At 41.3% G+C, this 22110-nt stretch overlaps 1 protein-coding gene across 13 annotated transcripts in view; it reads right to left on the reverse strand.

The window, feature by feature from the left end:
- ELAVL2 (ELAV like neuron-specific RNA binding protein 2) overlaps nt 1-22110 on the reverse strand; it is a 163179-nt gene that overhangs the window by 6224 nt on the left and 134845 nt on the right. For all 13 annotated transcript variants that reach the window (XM_014546585.1, XM_014546584.1, XM_014546590.1 and 10 more), the window contains 2 exons: nt 8087-8240; nt 4875-5100 (listed from right to left, as the gene is read on the reverse strand). In XM_014546585.1, coding sequence (XP_014402071.1) covers nt 4875-5100; nt 8087-8240 — 380 coding nt within the window. The remainder of the gene's footprint in view (nt 1-4874; nt 5101-8086; nt 8241-22110) is intronic.

A 22110-nucleotide genomic window follows, 5' to 3' on the forward strand; every position in this document is an offset into this window, starting at 1 on the left:
TGTCACATATAGAAATTTTTTGATATTTGCAACCATAGTAAAACAAAGATTTATATTTTTGATATTTATTTTATATATTTAAATGCCATTTAACAAAGAAAAATCAACCAAAAAAATGAGTTTGCGTGTCACCTCTGTCACACGTGTCATAGGTTTGCCATCACTGACCTAGGTGATGCTGAGAACTCCTACCTGGGAGCAGGTGGGCCTAGCAGGTCTCTCTTCTCTCTCAATAACAAACACCCATGTTTCTCATGAGAGCTGGGAGAAGGCAGGGGGGTGGTCCACATGGGTACCACACACCCCCAAGTCCTGCAGCAGCCGGCAAACTATAAACTAGACAGTTGTAAGTGATCATGGCACAGGCCACATCATGTTCTCTTGTAATGGCCTTGTTTACAGTTAGCTAAGACACAAGGACACCCCCCCCCTCACTCTCCAGATTACACATCTTCTCTGGGAGGTCATTTAAAAATGGAAGCCAATGTTTAGTGGAGACCAAGTTAGTAAGTAGCCTCCAGAATGATCCAGGGCTATGTGGGATGATGTAGTGCAGTGTGGCAAGTTAATACTCAAGCATCTATCAAGTATGTATTTTTAAACTTTAAAAAATGTATCCTTCACTCACATGTAATCAGTGCACTGCACCCAGCACCCTCACCTATTGCCTGTGCATCGCATATTCTCCTGAGGGAAGACGGAGCCGCCCTCAGAGGGACAGGGCCACTCTCTCTCACCTGCCCTTCAGACTGGATACAGTTCACTTTACAAATAACTCATTAAGTGGATTTGGAGGATTAGATGTGTAAACCTAGCTTTAATGAAAATAATCCTCAAAGAATAGGTAGCTTCAAAAAGATTCCTGCGAAAACCACCATCATCATCACGATCAGAGTGAGGGTGACGACAGTAAGGGACACCCACGTCATAAGGAAGGAAAGGGAGGGCTGGTTATGTCTTCTACTCCGCGTACCAACTGCGTCGGGAGGTCAGACATAAGACAATCCATGTCGAACCTGAAGTCAGACCAGAAGTTTGAAATTATGAAGATAATTTTGTGATTCTTGCTTTAAAAAGGTATATATTATCCATTAAGATATTGGTAAATGAAACAGAAAGCCAGTCGGCATAATTAGCAAGACATCCCTGATATGTTTATTTCATCTTTGGCCTATCTTAATCTTCTATGTCTGATCAGGGTTTCTGAGTGAATGAATGCAATAGCACAAGCCCAGGTGCCTATAGTTTATGGGAAAATATATACTGTGGATACAAGTACAAACACTTTTCTATTAATAAGAATACAACTCAGCCTAAAACTAGGTAATACTTTGAATAAAACCAAATATTAGGGAGAGCATTCCCATTTCTAAGCTCGGTGTTGATAAGTAAAGAATGAAATGAAGGTACCTGCCTAGCTTCCAATAAATTTAGCTACCACACTATGGGAGTAAACCTAGGGCACACTATGACTCACACACAAATAAAAGAGAAAATTTGAAGTTGACTCAAGTAAGAATATAAAGCGAGATTACTTCCAATGGATAAAAAAATAAAACTCTCTGGACCCTAAAAATATCGGTTCTCAAAAGTGCTCCAAAGCACTGATCGAGATCTGCTTTGACGTTAAACCACAAGATCACCGACTTACCCCCTTATCCAATTAGGGGGTATCATCTGTTCTCTAAGAGAGAAAATAATCACTCAGGAGAATTGAAACCAGTTTCTCCCAAAAGGAAATTCTGATAGTGCAACCAGCAAGTGCCTTAAATGCAACTCAAGGGCTGATTTGAAAGGCTCCCTGAAAAATGCATAAAGGCTTATCGGAGCCGGCACACAGGCCATTAGACTAGATCACACTCAATAAAATTAAAGCTGCTCCACATGGAGAGAGATGAAAAAAATCTGGCTGAAAGTTTAATTCAGATACCATGTCCCAAGAATATACTTAAGGGGCTTAAATTACACTATCCATCCAAATAAGTAAGAATGGTTTTATTTTGAAAACTGTAGTCAATTAAATAAGCAATTTAGATCAGCAGTGCTCATGTTAATTCTCTTTCTAATGATTCATGTGGGTTGAGTGAGTCATAAACTTCACAAGCCCACTTTTTAAATATATATATGTTTTTATAGAGAGAGAGGAAGGGAAAGGAATAGAGAAAAACACTGATGACAGCAAAACTTCATCAATCATCTGCCTCCTGCACGCCCCCTACTGGGGATCAAACGGGCAACCCAAGCATGTGTCCTGACCAGGAATCAATGGAAAAAAATATCCTCAGGTGATAATTAACAACAAAGCAACCAAACACACATCAGGTTAAACCTGACCTCTAGGAATAAAGGCTCTCAGTTCTCCTAACACTCAATCTAGACACACACCTTCGTTGAGCTCAAAGACGAGTTCAGAACTTACCATCTGGACAGAGATATGGGGAGGAATGGGAAGTGGAGTGATGAAGACAAGAGTTAGGAATATGAAATGACAGTAAGATTCTGCCCTATTTTCTGAAACCAAATTTCCCTTACAACAGACAACTCATTCCCTCACCCACTCACCCCTGAAACAAATGTTTATAGGAGTTAAGGAAAGAAAGAAATTTCCAAGTTAATAACATATGGAGCTAAAAGATAAAAGCACATAATAGGCACAAGGTATTTTAAAAGGTATTACATTTGACCATGGGAACATCCTGTAACACTTTACCCAACTGCAAATAAAAAGCAGAGAGCTTGCAGACAGAGAGACTTGATCAAGGTGAGAGCAGATACAGTGGTTATCAACAGCCTCATATTTGAGTCACCAACATGCCTTGCCATTTCAATAATCAGAAAGACTCCTGAAGATCCTGTCACTTCAGTCCTTTTGCCCAATCTTCCTCAGGATTCAATCTTGATTCTAAAAACTCAGTTTTACTAAGTAATGGCCATAAAACAAAAACCAGAGCTTAAATTGGAAACACCAAAAATAACAATTTAAATGAATACAGCTTCCTACTAACGTCAAACCTTTTATACTTTCACAGCGTTAAAATCAACAAGTTCCAAAGAACCTGCCTCTCCCTGTCTAAGCCCCAAGGAGCTCTGACGTTCACTAGCTGGCCTGCCTAGGAAACACCTCCAGAATTCCTGCAAGCTCGTCTGTGCTAAATTTACAGAAAGCTATTCTTCACTTAAGATGCCACAGAGGAATCCTACAGGCATAGCTAAAAAAAGCAAGAACGGGAGGCTTTGTAGGATCTCTTTCTCCCCAAGGGCAGCATCAAGCAGCCCCATGCTGCCTCCCTCCAGCCCATCTCCATACCACCCACCTCAGCCAGAGGGGGCAGTGTTTCCTTTCTATGACACTTTTTTTTTTAACCTCACAAAGTTAAAGCCCAAAGTGAACACAGGGCTCAATCCACTGGTACCCATTCACCCAGTTCCAAACAGAGCCTTTTCAATGTATCACCTCTTCTCCCACAGCAAAGCCACCCTCAGTAGGAAATGAACACAGTGTTTATAGCAATTTCTTTCTCAGACCTCAGGTGACATAACTGTTATTTTTTAAAGGGAGATATCTGACTGATTTTTTCCCCCACTTTCTTTTCAGCACTTTAAATACCTCAATGAAAAAATGCATGTGATTTAAGCTTAAAATCACGTAACTCTTTATTAAGTTACATTTGTGACAATACCTTTGATAACTAACTATTCTGCCCCAGCAAGGAATTGATATACACTTGTGATTGAAAAATAAATAAAATTAGCAGGGGTTAGATGGCATTGTGGCTGCAGTACACCATATGGTCACAAAGGATATTAAAAACTGAGTGATTGTGCCTTGTGAGCTGTTTAACATCTTTAAGTTACTGTTCTTCGCACATGCAAGTTAGGGAGGTTTTCTAAATGACTCGTGGTTTGGTTGTTACCTCAGGATTAGAATAGAACTTCAAAAATTGCACTATTTATACTTATCTATAAGACAGACTATATTCTCTGCGAAAGATGCATGAGCATTCGATGGACTTATACAGGGGTCTGCAAAGTACCACAGGCCAAGTCCAGACAGCATATGTTTCAGGGGAGTCCAGGAGGCAAATACAGTTTTTACATTTTTAAAGAGTTGTGTTTTGTTGTTGTTGTTTTTTTTAAAGACATATATGCAACAGAGACCATGACCCACGTAGTCTAAAATATTTACTATCTGACCCTTTACAGTGAAGGTTCGCCAGCCCCGATACAAATTTAAAGAGGGGAGAGGGACCCATTTGTAGAAACTTAATGTAGTCAAATAGGTTATATATCCTTACTGGTGCAACTATTATAAACCAAAGTAACTGAAATATCTTGACCTAAAAACAGAAACAGGGAAAAAATATATATGTTATCAAGGGGGGAAAGAAAAACTAAAAAGGGGAAATCAAAAGCACTGGAAACAGTTAAGAAGAACCCAGTATTGTGCAGGTCAGGGTTCCTCAATGTTGGCACTGCTGATGTTGGCGGCTGGGGTAACCTGTGGTGTTGGGGGCTGTGTGTCCATTACGAGATGTTCAGCTGCATCCCCGGCCTCTACCCACTAGATGCCAGCAGCACCCTCCACCCAAGTTTCGCCAACCCTGCCAAGTGTCCCCTGATGGGGACACCATCCACCCTCCTGTCCCCTGACCCGCTGAGGTTCACTGCTGTAGGTTACTGTCCTTTTGTCCCCGCCTGCAATGCTAGCAAAAGACAATATTCCCCAAGTAGGTTTTCTCTGTGCCCTATGGGAAAAGGAGGAAAGCAGCAGTAACAATAATAGCAAACCAGAGATCCTGTTAATACAAGTATTGGACAGTGAAGCTGCGCGTTCGGAGTTGAGTAGCCTGGCATAAGAACCAGACCAGACTTACCTAAAACGCTGTGCCTGCTGAGCTAATGGTCCCGGGTACCTTCTGTTTGGAGACTGGTACAGCTGGGAAAGGATGGCCTGATTGGTTTTTTGGCTTGGATTATTAGCAAACTTTACAGTGATTGGCTCTGTGGCACCAGGAGGTTTCTGGCCGTTTAGGCCTTTGATAGCTTCTTCTGCCTCAATCCGCTTGTCAAATCGAATAAACCCTACACCCCTTGATATGCCTACGGTAGATTTGGGTAAGGATTTGGGAAAGAGAGAGGAGGAAAAGAAGAAAAGGATAAATTAATTTTTCCTTCTCAAGAATGTGTTTTCACCCCCACGTTACATCTGCCACAAAATCAGGAGACGTTTACCGTAACTTAGTAGTAATTGAGTCTAGAATCACAAATTTGTTGTTACATCTGCCACAAAATCAGAGGAGGAGACGTTTACCATAACTTAGTAGTAATTGAGTCTAGAATCACAAATTTGTATTTTTTAATGCATGAAGCCACCTATACAATTTGAATACCCATTATCACAGACCTCCCAATGAGCTAACCAGAAGAGGGAACACACTGTACGCCCACATTCTCTCTCCCTCCAATCCACTCTCTTTAATAATGTCAGCTGCACGCCTGAGTTTCATTTTCCCAATCATGCTGCTGGACAAACAGTAATGACGGGCACAGTAGCTCCATTTCTTGTAACAAGGAGAACAGAGCCAGGCATTTGCTAAAAATGCTTAAAAGCTATGCTAAAAATACACGCACAGTGGTAGAAAGATTTACTTCGGCTAAATTTTTAAATGTAATTCAACTTAATAATATAATACAAGGATACCGGTCCTTTAAGGAAAGTGTCTGAAGAGGTTTTCCGGGTTCCCTGAGGCTTCTCCGCTGCTTTAGCCGAGCTGTACTTTATATTAAGAGGTGAAAGGGGTTTTAAAAATAAATAAAACAGAAGGGAAGCCTCAAAGCGCCTGGTTTTAGCAACATTACTCCGGAGCACAGAACGCCGTTCCCTGCCTCCCGCTGTTCCCACGTGGAGAGATGAGAATGGGAAAGCGGAGGGATGACCTAATACCTGCCCAGCTTCTGAGAAATGGGAGAGGGAAGCCCAACTCATTCCATTTAATTAGCTAAACAGGCCAGTGGGGGTGGCTGTGGCTGGCCATCCTGAGATGAGCAGTTGCAGGGAAAGAAACACTTTCTTGGCGAGCAAACGGGTACCAGCAGTACCAGCTTGGAACTAGTAGCTAGAAACGTCTAGATGATTCAGAGAATGTCATCGAAGAAAAGAATGAGAGGTTCCTGAGAAAGATGGGCTGAGAAAACGGACTACACCATCCTGATTTAGGGAAACTCTGAAAATGCACGCAGGTCTCCTTGCTTTACAATTAATACTGTGCAATGGTCAATGGTTTAGAATTTCATTCTAAGGTAGATAAGGTGTTTTGTTTTGTTTTGTTCCCAATATGCTTACCTCAGACAGCCCCTGTCACTTTACCTTCCCTATTTTAGGTATATCTGTTGCACATTATTACCACCTGATGGGTGAGTAACAAAACTGCAGGGTTTTTCATGTCAGGTAAAATGAATAATTTTTGCCCTGAAAGCCATACGTATAAAGATGAAATGGTGAAATGACAGGGAATATATTCTTTTAGTTACCTACTTGCTCCTATTAGGAATGAGTAACCCCTGGGGCTTAACTATTCCATGAAGAAAGCATCAGATTAGCATTGAAATGGCCTCTACACAGCCTGTCATCTAACCCAGGAGTCCTCACAGCTGAGCAGGCACCAAGCCCGCCCTCACAGTTTCATTCATTAGGTTTTGGGTGGGTCGGCCAGGACGTTGTGTTTCTAACAATGTCCCCAGGAGGATGCGGGTGCTGCGGGTGCAGGACCACGCGTGAGAATCGCTGCCTAAACCAGGTGGCAGGGTAGGTCCACCTGTCGGCCTAAGTACTCAGGACGGACTTGCAGTTCAGACAAGGCCCTTCTGTAACACAGGTGACACCTCCTCGCAATTCACTGCAAAACCTACGGGCCATCCTCCCAGCACGTATGCGACGGGAGCGACTGCTCTACACACAGAGCTCTTCTTACGTGTGGTGCTTAGCCTCCTGCGAGTCTAATTAACAGCACAGGGGAGCATAACATGGGTGGCTTCTGATCAAATTCAGACCAACTAATTGGTCTTCCCTTGAAGAATTAAACACTTGGCCTGATTTAATTCTGTGGTTAATCCGCCTCTTTTAAAAAACAAAATAGGATACTCTGGTACACAATGCATCTCTTGTGGTATTGTCATTATAAGAGAGGGAGACAGAGAGAAGGAAAAGGAGAGAGAAAAAGAAGAGGGAGAATGAAAGAAGGGGGAGAGAAAGAAGAAACACAAAGAAATAAAAAGAGGAAAGCCTACTATTTTCATTTAAAAAACCCATAAAATCTTAATGTGAGTGCTTGAGTCTATGGCACTACAGGTGATTTTCCCCTCTTGCCATATTTCTCTATTTTCAATATGTTTTAAATAGAATTAAGTACTGCACCTGTAATAGGAAAATATACCTGTACTTTATTTTTAAAATCCATAATCAAATCTATATTTGCTGGGTTTTAACTAAAGCTTTCCAGAAGAGCTCCCTGGCATACAAAAGTTTTAATAAACATACCGGTCTTCTCATTTCAGTCTGGTTAAAAGTTAACATCAGGCATAAAATAAATGCTTAACATTCAAAATTTCAAACTCTTACACGTGCCGACACAACACAGCACAGGCCTGGAAATCAGCCTGAACAGCAACTGCCAGCATTGCTACAGCGTAACCTGCCCTTGGAGAACTGGCTGCATGCTGCTGCACCGAACTGCGCGTTTCACAAAAATAAAATTGCTTATTAGTACTTCGTAAGGAGGATGGGGGCTTCTCTCCCGCAGCAGCTTGGGAATGAAGATTACAGCATCTGTAAATTTATTACAAGCCATGAAACAGGCTTCAAACCTGCACCTTCAGGGCGGCAATGACTCAAGCTCACTCACTCCACTCCACTCCCTATTTTTGTCCATGCATATTTATGAACAATTCCAGCAGAAAATTGCATTTTCTGGCCCACATATACCTTTGATGTGTTCCAGAGGCAAGACTGCTGTATGGGAAGGCGGCACATTTCACAATCCGCCAGGCAGAAAGTGTGGAAGATTCCCCGGGGCGGCTGCCTACTTACCAGTGACCTGGTCAACTAGGATGCGAGAAGTAATAATGCGTCCGTATTGTGAAAAAAGCTGTTCCAACTCCTTCTGAGTCATCGTCTTCGGGAGTCCACTGACGTACAAATTTGCATCTCTGATAGAAGCTGAACTCGGGCGAGCATAGGAAACCTGGAAAGGAGGAACAACATCAGACATACATGCAAACTCAAGGACCTCCCTGCAGAGCCTCAAAGGCGGCATCAAGTTAGTGAGTGGTTTGTCCGTAAGGACCGTACAACCAACACTGAAGTTAAAGCAAGCCCAGCACTGCCTGTTCCACTCAGTGCTGGAGAAATTCTAAACAAATGGGAAATGCCATCCCCCTCTAGGTGGAGAGAATATTTCCCCCTAGATTTGTAAGTTTCAAAACAGACCAGTGATGCACACAGCACAGGGCTACTTGTGCTTAACAGATTGTCCGCAGTGGGGCCAACCCCTAAACTAGGGATTTAGGCTCAATCCAATGATTAAGCTTCAGGACTCGAAAGTCATCTGATATTACTGTAATCTGTTTTCAATTCTCCCATCTCCAGGGGAGATGGTGCCACATTTCTAAACAATTTACCCTGGTATCATTAAATATGCCCCTTTGATTACTCCAAAATAACTTTTTATCACCTCTAAATTCCCAGATTTAAATATGGGATTGAGCTGTATCGCCTATCATCCTGTCTACTGTTGTCTTGCTCACAAGTCTTTCTAATCTTGATTTCAAAAGATCTGAAATCTGTTTATTGACTTTACCTGCAATTTTCTGTACCCTTTCAAAAAGCTTCCTATCTTTGACATATAGTACCCCAAATCCTACTAGGATGGAAGAGAAAATAAGTCCAGGTTGTTTATAATCAACATTCTTTCCATAAGTTCATGTAGGGAGGAACTACAGCTGTCTCTCTTATCATTGTATCCTCAATCTCTTGGCACATGGTAGATGCTAAAATATTTGCTGAGTAAAGCCAATGTAATACCCCATTGATCCGATAGGTCCACAGTAGCTTACTGGACCACAGCGTTTAAGGGACAGTTCATCAAGTCATCTAGACTTTGCCCAAATTGTAATTGATTGCTCTCTGCCTATAAGCTATCTCTGCCAAGTTTTAGATAGCTGAGTCTTATGTACTATTCCTGATCACATTCTCTTTGGTTTTAAGTGTAAGCACTTTTAGACTACCTGCAATGATAAAAACTTCACAATATATCCCCTCTTCCAGATTGTTCATGACAAAGGCAAATGGGTCTAATTCTAGGACTGACTTACGGGGTACCATGTTATGATAACTTCTGCCTACTCATTTCATCCATTAGTATCCACTTTTAATCTACTTCATTGCTTATTTTTAAAAAAACTTTTTAATTTAAACAGTTTTGATATGAAATATTTTCTCCATGGTTTAAAGTATGCTCATAGCTCTTTGTGTAATAGCTTTTTTTTTAAATTTCCCAGGGGGTTTAAAAAGCAAGCTAGGTTTAATACTACTTTATAAAAGGTCTTGCTATATTTTATCCCTATCCTAATAGTGTGAACATTTAAAACTCTTATCATTTATTCGAAGTTTGCTTATTAACTTAACACCTGTTGTCCCAAAGGCTATATTAGCACTGTCCTGTCTTACAGGCAAAAGAAGAAGATAAATAACTACTCATAGGCTACTCTTTTTTCTGCCTAAACCCTTAAGAACAATGAACTTAAGGACAATGGACTTGGGGAACTATAATATAAGTGACAAATAAGAAATGAAGAAAAATTCCAAGTGATCAACAAAGCAACGGACATGGACTCTAGTCTTGGGACAGCGACGAACAGAGATAAACATAAAGCCAATGTACTCCTATGCAGTCAGTTAGTAAAGAACAATTCCCAATTCTCTGGGTAAGCCAGAATCCCACTGCTTGGACTCCCCTGGTTTCTAATGGTGTCCAGGGCTTTATTTCAGGGGCAGGGAGCTCTCAGCAAGTCAGCAGTCAGTCTGCTCCAGATCACGTGAAAGAAGTGTTCCCTTTATGAAGAGCCACTTCCCATGGGCAACAGAGTAAGCATCTTCTCAAAGTTTGGGGGGCTAACCTGCAATGGCTGATGAAGCAGGCAGTAGAGGCAGACAGGCCCTCCATGAGTTCGAACATGGCATGAAAAGTGTAACAGTAGGTCAAGGTGACAGCTCTTTAAGCAATGTGCCTGGCCTCAAAACTGGGTTCCATTCATGATGGACAAATTCTTTTTTTTTTAATATATTTTATTGATTTTTTACAGAGAGGAAGGGAGAGGGATAGAGAGTTAGAAACATCGATGAGAGAGAAGCATCCATCAGCTGCCTCCTGCACACCCCCTACTGGCGATGTGCCCGCAATCAATGTACATGCCCTTGATCAGAATCGAACCTGGGACCCTTTAGTCCGCAGGCTGACGCTCTATCCACTGAGCCAAACCGGTTAGGGCATGATGGACAAATTCTTTAAGTCCATTACCACATAATTGTACTGGCTTTATGTGGTTATTAGGAATAATTAAATAAATAATCTCTAAAGCACATAAAATGCTGAGCACAGAGCCTAAAAACCAAGGTGACTATATTATAAATATTATTTACCTCTACGTGCACCTGAAAATGTAGGTAAGGACCCAGACTATTAGACTTGGGAATAACCTGAGCCCATTACTGTGTTCCAGAAAATTTACTCATGCAGTGACATTTACTGCTTTGTGCATTTCAGAGGAGTGTGGGTGGAGTGTTTTAAAAGTTATCCTAAAATATATTTAGGAAAACGGGTTTATATTTAGTGCTTATATAAAAGCTTTGAAAACATACTTGGGTCAGTTATGTTATCTGCTTTTATTTTTCCTTCAGTTCACATTGCTTAATTCCCAACCTGTAGTGACTATATTGTCTTATTTTCTGTATTCTTGATACATGTAGGGCCTTGATCCTGAAGAGCCTGCCCCTTCCTAGAGATAGTTAATGACTCCCCTGGTGAGCACAACTTTGATATACAAACCAACCAATCCAGAGCCCACACTGCTATCTCCTTTATCTAGCTCACCAAACCAATATTTCCCCTGCCCTAAGTCACTGCAGGGCCAGGTACTAGACAACTAGGAACCACCCTGTAGCCCAGAGCTCTCCAAATTATTCCAACTACCTAATGCTAACTTTACTCACCTAACTCTACCCTCCCTCACGCTTTCTTTCCACTAGAACCCCAATGAAGGCTCGGGGAGGCTCTGCCCTCTCCCCTCTGACACCAACTGCCCCTGCTGCTTCCCCACATGGCCCTACATGGCATGTTGTGTCCGTTTCTAGACATTTGTGAGTATAAACTTCTTCCTTTGTAACAAACATTTCTGCGTCTGCAGGTCTTATCATACCTGATTAACACAAATCCTGGGTATACTTTTAGCACACAGCCATATTGTTAAAGGCTCCAAGAATAACAAATCTCAAAACAGTATTTTTTAGTAACTTTGTCAATGAACTGGTTCCAACCGCCATAGGCAAGACAGAGGTACGAAATTGTTTGCAAACTCGTGGAGATAACAAACACTATTCCCATTTCCTTACACTTAGAGGCTTCTGAGACTTCATTTGCAAAGCGTTTTCAAATACACTGTTTTATTTGTGCCTCACAACAACCCTGTGAGGTAGGGTAGGGCACACATTAGTATTTTATTGCTGGGGAAATAGGTATCGACAAGGCAAATAACATGACTAAGGTTATACACACGTGTCCAACTCTTGATTCCAATTCCGATCTTCTGACCCCATGTTCTTGTCTACTTGTCTGGTTTCTCTGCCACAATACCACACGATAGTAACTAGCTTGGTACACTTGTTCTGAGAGTTTAGAAAAATTAAATGCCCCTTGGTTATTTCTTAAATACTCACAGAGTGAAAGTGAGCAGAGCAGAAAACATGATGGTACAAGAAATAATAATTAAGTCAAAAGTTATTTTATTTCATTTTCCATTAATATTTTTAAGTCACTTTTTCCAGGAAAAGGATGAGTGACCACCAATTGCAATTAACTAGAGAAACTGCATATCGTTATCAGAATTTTGGAATTAGTTTTATTACTTTCTTATTTTTAGAATGTAATTAAATGAGTAATGCACCACCCCACTCCACCCCTGCCCACTTCCCGAAATTCTGTAAGGGCAACTGTCCCCCTCCCAGACCACTATGCTGTGTCTCACCTCGGAAACTTTATTGTTTCTGGGATCAAAGCTGCTCCCTTTCCCTCCCTTTAGCAAGGATAGCACTATAACCCACACCCTCCCTTCCAGGAAAATACGTCTTCTTCTCTTTCTTCCACCTTGAAGGATTATAAACAGAAACTATACTGAGACCAAAGGAGGAAGAAGACTAGTAGCAGTAGGATAAGGACTTGCACCTTTGAAGACTCAAGTAAGTTTCCAGATCAAATTTTGCAACTGGCAATTGTCAGCTACCTTCCTTATTCTGATGTTTTCTGTGGATCTGGAGTACATACTGGTGCCTTGCTTTAACACCCACGGAGAGAACCACTCTTGGACTATCTTAACCCTCAGAATGTTGTCTATCTTTGTGGTTCTTCAAGACTAAAATCCCTTGTTGAAGACCCAAGAGATGGTTTTGTTTTGTGGCGAGTTCTGTATGAGAAATACTTTAGTAGGATGAACCTCCAGCTCCTGGCCCAGTGGGGTCAAAAAAGCTCCTCCTTCACCAAGTGCAAGCTGTTCTCCAAACAACATTCTCTGGATTAATAGGTGGGTTTGGGTTTTAAATTTTCACTGCCATTTAAACAGGTGAATATTTAATGCCTGAGAAGCAAGGTTAGAAAATGTCAAAACTACTAAGTGAAGGATCTAATTTAAGAGGCAGCTAGAGAGTCTGCAATTTAAATATTTAAAGATAACACAGGGAGTACTACACTGAACAGCAATCTACTCCAATGACAGCAATTTAAAACTCAGGCTGATGCAGGAATTTCCCACAACCTTCCAAGTGATATAATAAACAAAGACAAGCAATACTGAGATTACGTGAGGGAAGAGAGAGGGAGGCAGTTACAAGTACCAGGCAAATAAATACTCTGGCCAATGGTTTCTCCATTTGTTCTTCACCAATGAGAGCAGATTGGACAAAATAGAGATAAAAATAGATGTATCAAAGTAATTAGGTCTCAAAAACAGAGTAGTTTAAAACAGTATATTTCTTATAATTAAAAACTCATTTCTTCATCAGCAACTGAAACTAATTATACATTAAGCATTCAAGGAAGCATATGAAGAATGAGCTATCAAAACCAAGGTAATCACCTTGCTGGGTGGTTCAGTTGGTTGGAGCGTCATCACATACACCAAAAGGTTGCAGGTTCGATCCCGGTCGAGGTGGGTACAGGAGGCAACAGATTGATGTTTCTCTCCTATATCAATGTTTCTCTCTCTCTCTTCCTTCCTTCCTCTCTCTCTAAAAATCAGTAAAAACATATCCTCAGGTGAGGATTTAAAAAAAAGGACACAATTACAACATACAGAATTAAAAGGAATGGAAATATGGAAAATAACTGGTATTTTAAATGTGCATAGTAAAGTTTAAAATCCCTGAACATGACTTTCAATACAAGTCCATTTAAATGCTTTTGTCCAAAAACACAACTGCCTCCGCTTCTCTGACTCATCAGCGAAAAGATCAGTGACAATGGACATTAATGCAAGAGATTAAGATGATAAGGTCTATAAATGAACAAAGCAATTCCTTCTCCATTAAACGAAGGGCATTTGAAAAATCTCCCACCGGTGAGATCACCACTGAACAGCTTCCATCACTTGTCAATTACTGACCTAGGACTACAAACATCCTGAAAATTAGACACTTGCCACTTCTAAAGCTCCATTCAATCTCTCCCTCGGAGGGGAGTGCACACCGTCGGTCATCGCTGTGCCATTTAAACGGAGAGTTAATTGCTGTTCTTATAAAAGATGGAGCCTTGGTGGGACTCTCGAAGAAATGACACTGTCCCTAAATGAAAGTCAGCCGTGACTCTGGTGCTCAGGAACAAGGGTCTTATGCCCACAGCAAGGCCTTATGGACAGGTGACCACACTGGACCCTCCAAAAGCGCCCAGAAGTAAAATACACAGAAGAATGTGGCCTCTCACCTCAACTCAGGCCACAGCCCTCAAAATTCACCCAAAAGAAGGATGTGTACTCTGATCTTCTAAGTGCAAAATCCTAGCAGGAACAGGATTCAAACATACACTGAGGCATATACAGGTAGCCTAGGCCAAGATTAGGTTTTACATAAAAACAGACATATTTCACAAAGGGTTGCAGATGAGTAAGCCTGCGAGAATAGAGCAAACAGAAATAGGTCCATCAGAAACTAAAGAACAGCTCCAGCAAAGGTGTTAGAGCTTAAAGGGATAATCACACCTCGCAGGAAGGCTTAGCGAAGGTATGATACATTGGGGTAGTTACCTTCAATAGGTATTTTAAGACACAGAATTTAGAAAAACTACATCAATGGGAAATACAGATGGAACCTCAAATGTTACTGAGACTGGATTTGTTGAATTCTTTAAGTCTACACAAAGATTGTGTTCATTCACGCGAGCAGCTCAGAGATACCGAGGAATACATCTGATCACGCTATGCTCTGCTTCAGTTCCCCCAGGGGCTCCCTAATGCTCTAAGATTAATTTCAAATGTCTCAGACCTTTATGCTCAGGACACTAAGTATGTCTTCTATATAAAAACACACAACCTTCAATGTTTCCCAAAGCTTTCTGCTCTCTCACTTCCCTGGTTGTGTCCCAAGACACCAAACAAAACCCTGGAAGGGGGATTCAACTACCTTAATCCTTTGTCAAGGGGTTTTCCTTTAACCCATTGGCTGCAACAGTCTGAAACCGCACAAGTTTCTGGCAAAATGAGTTATTGGGAAGATGACCAGACATTTACAAGGAAATACCAGAAGAGAGATATTCAAGAAGGTAACAACTTTAGCTTTGCTAAATATCTTCTTATATACACCTGAAATAAATCAAAATGAGTCATCCCATTACGATAGTTACTGTATTTCTTCTAGTAATTTCTGATAATTATTTACGTATTTGAGAAAATCTAGTATTGGTGGGATGTGGGGAGGAGGACTGAAGAGAGAAAAATCAAACTAAGAATCCTACAGCTAGTGTTTTACACCAATTAAATTAAAAAGTACCCAGAATAGTCAGAATCTCTTAGGTATCAAACATGCCTGCTTTTTTAAAAAAACTGGATGCCATTTAATGGAAAGTGAAAACAGCAAGTGGTTGTTTACAGGAGAGAGACTGCCCGACTTCACATCATGTTGGAGCTTTAGTGCAACATAGGAAATAAACTTCCAGGCAGCCGATTCTTACATCCAAGTTAAAGACGAAGCTAAGACTTAATAATGTCATAAGTGATTATAGATGGCATTGTTAAAAGCAACACTAAACCTACTGAATAGCCACAGAAAAACAAAAGTATTCTGGTTGAAAGATTTGTACTAAGCAACGAATCATAAACTGGAGACTTGGCAAATTAGATTTCCTTTTTTCACACACCTTCAACTCAGCCTCTGAAAAACTAGGCCGAGCAGAATTTATTAAATGCTACCGAACACCGTCTCATCCATGTGTATCAATTAAATGAGGGTCCAAACAGGCTGTCTTTGACAGACATCTTCATTTTTTATTGAAGTGTGGTAGTTGGCAGATCCTATCTGTCCTTTTATTGTTGCTTCTGCTTGGCTGCTGCACTCACTTGGTTCAAAAAGGGTTCTCAGGCTGGTAAAGGCCAACAGGGAGTCCACGGTAGAGACATTCTTGAAATGCAACTCAGAGAAGCCACACATGCCTTCCAAATTCCTAAAGACCTCTGCATGTGAGAATTCAACGAAGAATAAAACACAAGCAGAGCAATGGTATGAATATGGCATCTGAGGAAGGAGTGGTGGCCGTTAAATGAAATTCACTACCGCAGTGGTGGTGGATTAGTCATGCCAAGGTCTAAGCAGGAATCTATCAATCAAAATATTCCATATTCCATTTCCAAACCTAAAGCCATCACTTAGCCCATTAAAATTTTAGGAAGCGATTACACTAAAGTGGCACACACACAAAATAGATGGGAGTTCCAGTTGTAACCAGCAGAGTCCATTCTTATCCGCTCTGCCTTAGAAGTGTCAGTAGTGGTTAAGAAAGCAGACTCCCTTACTTTTAATATTAACAATGAGAAATGAGCCCAGCCAGTGTTGCTCAGTGGGTAAGCACTGACCCATGAACCAAAAGGTCACCAGTTCGATTCCGATCAGGGCACATGCCTGGGTTGCAGGTTCCAGCAAGAGGCAGCTGATCAATGTTTCCAACTCTCTATCCCTCTCCCTTCCTCTCTCTCTAAAATCAATTTTTTAAAAAACTATTAAAAATAAGTGAAAATGAGAAATGACCCTATATTTATATGGGCACATAATCTTTCAAAATTTTAAGCATGAATAGGAGGCAGAAGAAAATGTATTATTACTGGTGAGGCTCTGGCTACAACAGAGTGTACTATGAAGCAGTCGCCAGAAATTAATGCTTGTACTAGAGCAAAGTCAAGGAGTAAAAGCATAAGGCATGGAGTCACACAGAGCTAGGTCCAGATCTGGGCTCTGCTGCTTACTTGTCAGTTACATAACTCTGGGATAATTCCCTTTGGTACTTTGAAACCTTCATTTCTTTATTTGTAATTTGATGTTTAATACTCCTTACCTCACAGGGACCTCATAAGGATTAAACAGAGTAACAGAACTATTAACACAGAGCTGGAGAACCATAGTAGTGTTTTAATCATAATGTAATGATTTCATGTGTATAATCTCCTAACAGCACAGCTAATGACAGCTCCTGACATTTATTAAGTTCTTCCCATGTGCCAGGCACTATTCTGGGTATATTACATATACCACCTCAACTCAGTAGTCGGTAAACCGCAGCTCGAGAGCCACTTGCGGCTCTTTGGCCCCTTGAGTGTGGCTCTTCCACAAGAGACCACATGCGGGTGCGCACGTTCATTGCGATTGAAACTTCGTGGCCCATGCGCAGAAGTCGGTTTTCGGCCTGGGCGAGTCTATTTTGAAGAAGTGGCGTTAGAAGAAGTGGGGGGTGGACATATAGAGAGGATGAACGAAAGGAGATAGACAAAATAAGTATACAAGACGAGTGTGGATGGGAGAATTGGAAGGGGTCGACCTCAGCGAACATACCTCAATCAGATTGAGGACGTTTTTAGCCAAGGCCAGCTTAGGAGTACCCTAATTAAGTTAATAACAATGTACCTACCTATGTAGTTTAAGTTTAAAAAATTTGGCTCTCAAAAGAAATTTCAATCGTTGTACTGTTGATATTTGGCTCTGTTGACTAATGAGTTTGCCGACCACTGCCTCAACTGATCCTCACAAGTGTATGAACTGAGTATTATTTTCAGCATCCCAGTTTATCAAAGAAAAAACTCAAATATACCACTGTCTCTTAGATCAGATAAGAAGACACAGAGCGGGAGAACTTGACACAAGGAAGAGGCATCCCTTTAACAGAAAAGCAGTTCAAAGATGAAATAACTAAGGCGTTTTCCAAAGTCATGGCAGTTATAAAAATGAATGTACATTAATTATTACATTAAAATACAATTTGTAATTACGACTTATAATTATGATATTATAAAATATTGCTTGTATTTTGTAAGACAATGGCAGATGAGAGTGTGTGAGAGCCTGAAGCCTGGATGAAGCATGAGGCTGGTACAAAAGGCCAACTTAATTTTATTTCTCTAATCAAAACCCTCCCACTTCCTCCTTCTCTCTTGTAGAGATCTGCTAGACCCTAAAGTGAGGTGCAGGATGAAACACAGAGGATACTTTTTGGGGAGACAGCGGTAGAAACAACAATGGGATTTCAAATTGCGCCTGATTTAAGGTTAGGGCTACACGTATGTTTCTGAATGTGGAATGGGCTACAAGGCTCTGCAATCAGTGCCTAAAGCAACGTGATTTCACAGAGAATAAACCAACACTAAGAAGGCTAGACCAGTAGGCAGCCCTGTAAATTCTTGTCTAGACACTTCCATTAAATACCCTCTGAGGACATAAAAGGCTGGAGGAAGAAAGGAAGGCTCAGGACTCAGTATCCCATGTGTTTGGGCTTCTACTCGGCCAGATAGCAGGCTGCCTCAGTGCCTCCTCCCGGGGTAGCAATGCTGTTATATTGTCAGGCGTTAAGCTCCTACAGGGTTGTAACTAACTCTTACATACATATGTCTCACACACCCCACGTAGGCACTCCAATACCTGCCGAGTAAATATATTCCAGGGCATCCTGCAGGGGCTACTTCTGAAGTACCTCTCAGGCAAGATGATTAGAAGGTGCGGTACTTGCCCAAACTACCTGGCTTTTTATGCCTCTTGGAAACAATACAAAAGTTAAATTGGCTTATACTGGTAGAAAAACAGACGTACTCATCCACTTCTTTGAAAGCCGTTCTCCAGTAACAGCTTCTTAAGGGTCCTTTCAACACACTACCTGGTGATAGTAGAGTGGAGCTGTTTAAGAAAAACCGCCATGGCCTGGTGGCTCAGTTGGTTGGTGCATCGTCCCGTACACCAAAAGGTTGTGGGCTTGATTCCTGGTCAGGGCATGTACAGGAAATGACCAATCGATGATTCTCACACTGATGTGTTGTTGTTTTCTCTCTCTCTCTCTCCCTCCCTCCCTCTCTTTCTAAAAATCACCAAAAACATATCCTCATGGAAGGATTAAATAAAAAGAATAAAGCCAACTAGTATTGGCTAGCAATGTATGGGGGAAAAGGTTCTCAACAAGCCAATGTCGGTGGGCACACATCCTAGGGCTTTCACAAACTCCATCTACAGTTTCACAGAGAGAGAAAATATATGAAAGAGAGAGACTGACGGACAAAGACAAGGGCAGATGGACATTACGTAGAAAATCTCCCATAAAGGGATAACAATAGTTAAATCTTCATTTATTGTAAAAAAAAGAAAAAGGAGCAGGTTAAGTCCTTCACACATCCTTCATTTGACATCTTCCATGAGTAGTAACGCCTACCAAGAAGTGAAGAGTTGCACTTTTAATTTCACTTAAATTGTGAATATTTCTCTCTTTGAGAATACAGAGCAGGTCTCTCCTATTTCTTATAAACAATATAGAGGAACTTCCTCATTCGGGATTTATTCCTAGGAGCCTGTTTTCTGTGAGGAGCCTAGGAGCCTAAGTTTTCTTGAAGACAAAGATGCCTGCCCTCAGAGAGCAGACCGCAAACAGGAGAGAAAAGTCCTGTGCAGTGAAAACTAAGTCCTTTTAAGCGCCAAATAAAACTTGGTAAACAATGACCATGGTATAGGCCAGCGGTGGGCAAACTACGGCCCGCGGGCCAAATCCGGCCCGTTTGAAATGAATAAAACTAAAAAAAAAAAAAAGACCGTACCCTTTTATGTAATGATGTTTACTTTGAATTTATATTAGTTCACACAAACACTCCATCCATGCTTTTGTTCTGGCCCTCCGGTCCAGTTTAAGCACCCATTGTGGCCCTCGAGTCAAAAAGTTTGCCCACCCCTGGTATAGGCAGAGGATGACCCACGGCAGGAGGGAAGACTCAGATTCTGCGTATTTAAGGATGAAGAGCCCAGCGGAGATAAACATTCTGCAGGACAATGAAAGCACTGAGTAGGGAGCTGGGCAGATTCTGGAGCTCTTCAATGTCAGGTGAAGCTCTTCTGAATAGGGCAGTGCCAGTCTACAGAAATGTGTATGTCATGTACCTGTACCATATGCACACAGGTGTGCCATCAGAAGCCAGCTGAGGGGAATGGTCAAAATCAGTGTGGCAATAAAAAGCTAATTTAAATTCCATCTGCAATAAGTTTCCTTTTGTCCTATAGCTAGAAGAAAAACTGCTTGGCTACCAAGTTCACTCAGCTATCCAAGTCTTCTTTGACCTACTTACACACACAGTAATGAAAATATAATGATCCTTTCTCTGTGTGGAGACTACTCCATAGAAAATGTCCATCATGTTGCCATTTGTAAATATCTTAACCGAGACTCGCAGGTCACCAGGGATCTTTGCAGAACGAGGCAGGTGTGTCCACAAACAAATGAATTCATCTGCCCAAAATTCATCCCTGCAGTTCTTATATGTTAGGTCTTCACTTAAGAAGTATAAATGGCCCTAACCGGTTTGGCTCAGTGGATAGAGCGTCAGCCTGCGGACTGAAGGGTCCCAGGTTCGATTCGGGTCAAGGGCATGTACCTTGGTTGTGGGCACATCCCCAGTAGGGAGTGTACAGGAGGCAGCTGATCGATGTTTCTCTCTCATCCATGTTTCTAACTCTCTATCCCTCTCCCTTCCTCTCTGTAAAAAATCAATAAAATATATTTTTTTTTAAAAAAGAAGTATAAATGTAAACTATGGGGCCAGGTATAATCAAAGTTTGCTACCAATCATTTTTTTTTTGGAGGTGGTTATTACTTGGTAAATAAGCACACTTAATCGTTTCCAGGTGGAAGTTTTTTCCAAAAAGTACATGTCACTTAAAGGCCTGTCTTCGCCTTTGGACGAGACGTTCCTTCATGTGTTACCTTTCTTCTTCCTCTGCCTGATAAAACAGGAAGTTTGTTGTGTAAAACCCTCTCACCTCTGAGAGCACTGCAGAGGCCTCTCGACAGCCAGTGACTTATCCATCCACTGCATTCATTCACTTACACATTCAGATGACGGCCACATGAGTCAGAGCTGTCTCCCCAGCTGCCCAATGACACCAAGAACAGACCACATCTTGTCATACTTTAGCACAGCTGCCTGGTACATCCTAGGCACTTAAAATGCTTGATGAATCCAGCACTTACTTAATTACTCACAGATATCCCCTACCCCAGATGGTATAACCATGATTGTACAGACTCAGAAAACAATTTACAATTAAATGTTTTTAACATCACCTTTAATTTTTTTGTCCTTTATTTGAGGAGGGGGGGAGAGAAGGAGATGAACATTAATAACTTTTAGAGCACATGACCTTCCCTGAAAACTTAGCGACTAACCATTGCTCTTGTTATGGTTCCATAGAATATAATAAGGCCCTAATGGGATGGGACTCTTGACGATGATAATCAGTTTCACCAAACCTTTAATGTATATTAAAATAGTATTCAAACTTCCAAAGGAAAATTTCTAAGGATCTTTCTCTTTTAAACAAAGGACATTTTATTTGTATAATCCCCCCTTTAAACACCTGTTGTAAATGTTAAACAGTCTGCAACGTATGCTGCTTATACAAGCAGACCTCCTGCTTGTACAACAGGCAGACTTCTTGCTTATACAATGGGAAGACCCCCTGTTTATACAACAGGCAGACCTCCTGCTTATATAACAGGCAGACTTCCTGCTTGTACAACAGGCAGACTTTCATGCTGCTTATACAAGCAGACCTCATGCTTGTACAGGCAGACCTCCTGCTTGTACAACAGGCAGACTTCCTGCTTGTACAACAGGCAGACTTTCTGCTTGTACCACAGGCAGACCTCGGGGTTTACTGTGCTTCACAGATGTTGTTTGTTTTACAAATTGAAGGCAAGACCCTCCACTAGCAAAAAGATTACTACCAATGTTTTTGTGGTATTCTGGACTCAAACCCACATCTCTGGGGTATGCCAGCATCACAAGTAAACTGTTATAGCCAAGACTTAGTGTTTTGACCCAACTGTCAAGTATCTGGTGTGTGCATATTTGTATGTGTACACACACACAAGCACAAAAAAATTTAGGAAACCAACTCACTTTCTTTCAAGGGTAGCCTGTCCTTGGTAAGCCTGACTGGTATAAACCATATACCATTAAAAAAAACAGGGCAGCCTGGCCACAGTGGCTCAGTGGTTGAGTGTCAACCTATGAACCACGAGGTCACAGTTCGATTCCTGGTCAGGGCACATGCCTGGGTTGCAG

This window comes from Myotis brandtii, unplaced genomic scaffold (genome assembly GCF_000412655.1).
Source record: "Myotis brandtii unplaced genomic scaffold, ASM41265v1 scaffold452, whole genome shotgun sequence".
In the NCBI taxonomy this organism is placed as follows: Eukaryota; Metazoa; Chordata; class Mammalia; order Chiroptera; family Vespertilionidae; genus Myotis; species Myotis brandtii.